This window comes from Penaeus monodon, chromosome 33 (assembly GCF_015228065.2).
Source record: "Penaeus monodon isolate SGIC_2016 chromosome 33, NSTDA_Pmon_1, whole genome shotgun sequence".
NCBI classification, from domain to species: domain Eukaryota; kingdom Metazoa; phylum Arthropoda; class Malacostraca; order Decapoda; family Penaeidae; genus Penaeus; species Penaeus monodon.
Genome location: NC_051418.1, coordinates 10703237 through 10703860, shown reverse-complemented (window position 1 = coordinate 10703860; position 624 = coordinate 10703237). Strand labels below are relative to the sequence as shown.

General features: G+C 39.1%; 1 protein-coding gene across 1 annotated transcript in view; it reads left to right on the top strand.

Moving 5' to 3' along the window:
• LOC119594008 overlaps positions 1 to 624 on the top strand; it is a gene marked incomplete in the record, with an annotated part of 54209 nt that overhangs the window by 6450 nt on the left and 47135 nt on the right. The window contains 1 exon segment of the mRNA XM_037943036.1: positions 69 to 415. Coding sequence (XP_037798964.1) covers positions 69 to 415 — 347 coding nt within the window.

The following is a 624-nucleotide window of genomic DNA, read 5'->3' as shown; positions in this document are numbered from 1 at the left end:
TTTCCCCCTTATGCCTCCCACATTTCCCACACTTCCCATTGCTTTTACTGTTTTGTAATGTTTGCCAGAGAAAATCCAAGATGGAGACTCCAAAAATGTTACTCCAAGAGCTGATGAAGAAGAGCATGAAGAAGAAGGGTTACATGTCAAAGAATTATTACAAAAAAGTGATTTGAATGCCCAGGTAGAAGAGGGTTATGTATTGGAGCATGGTATGGATTGCTTACCAGAACAGCAGGCACAGTTGATAAAGCATATGTCCTTAAACAGCCCATTAGGGGACAATATACCTACTGCAGTCACACCCATTGGTTCCCCTCATATGTGTCCCTGGTCGTCATCTGCATCAAGTTGCTCTGGGTGTTCCTCCTGCGTTTCCTCTGAATTGGAATCACCAGTGCTATTTCAGGTCAAGGTTAGTGGTCTAAAACACAGTTATATTTATATTTGATGTGTGAATTATATATTGTGAAAGATATTGGCCAATCCTGTTTTTGTTTTGCTAAACTCTATTCTTTATTGTAATATGATAATACTGATCTGGAAATGAACTTGTAATCTGATAAGTAGTTACAGCAATAAATATCATTTTAGTGTGCCAGGCCGCTGAACCAAATACGAGTC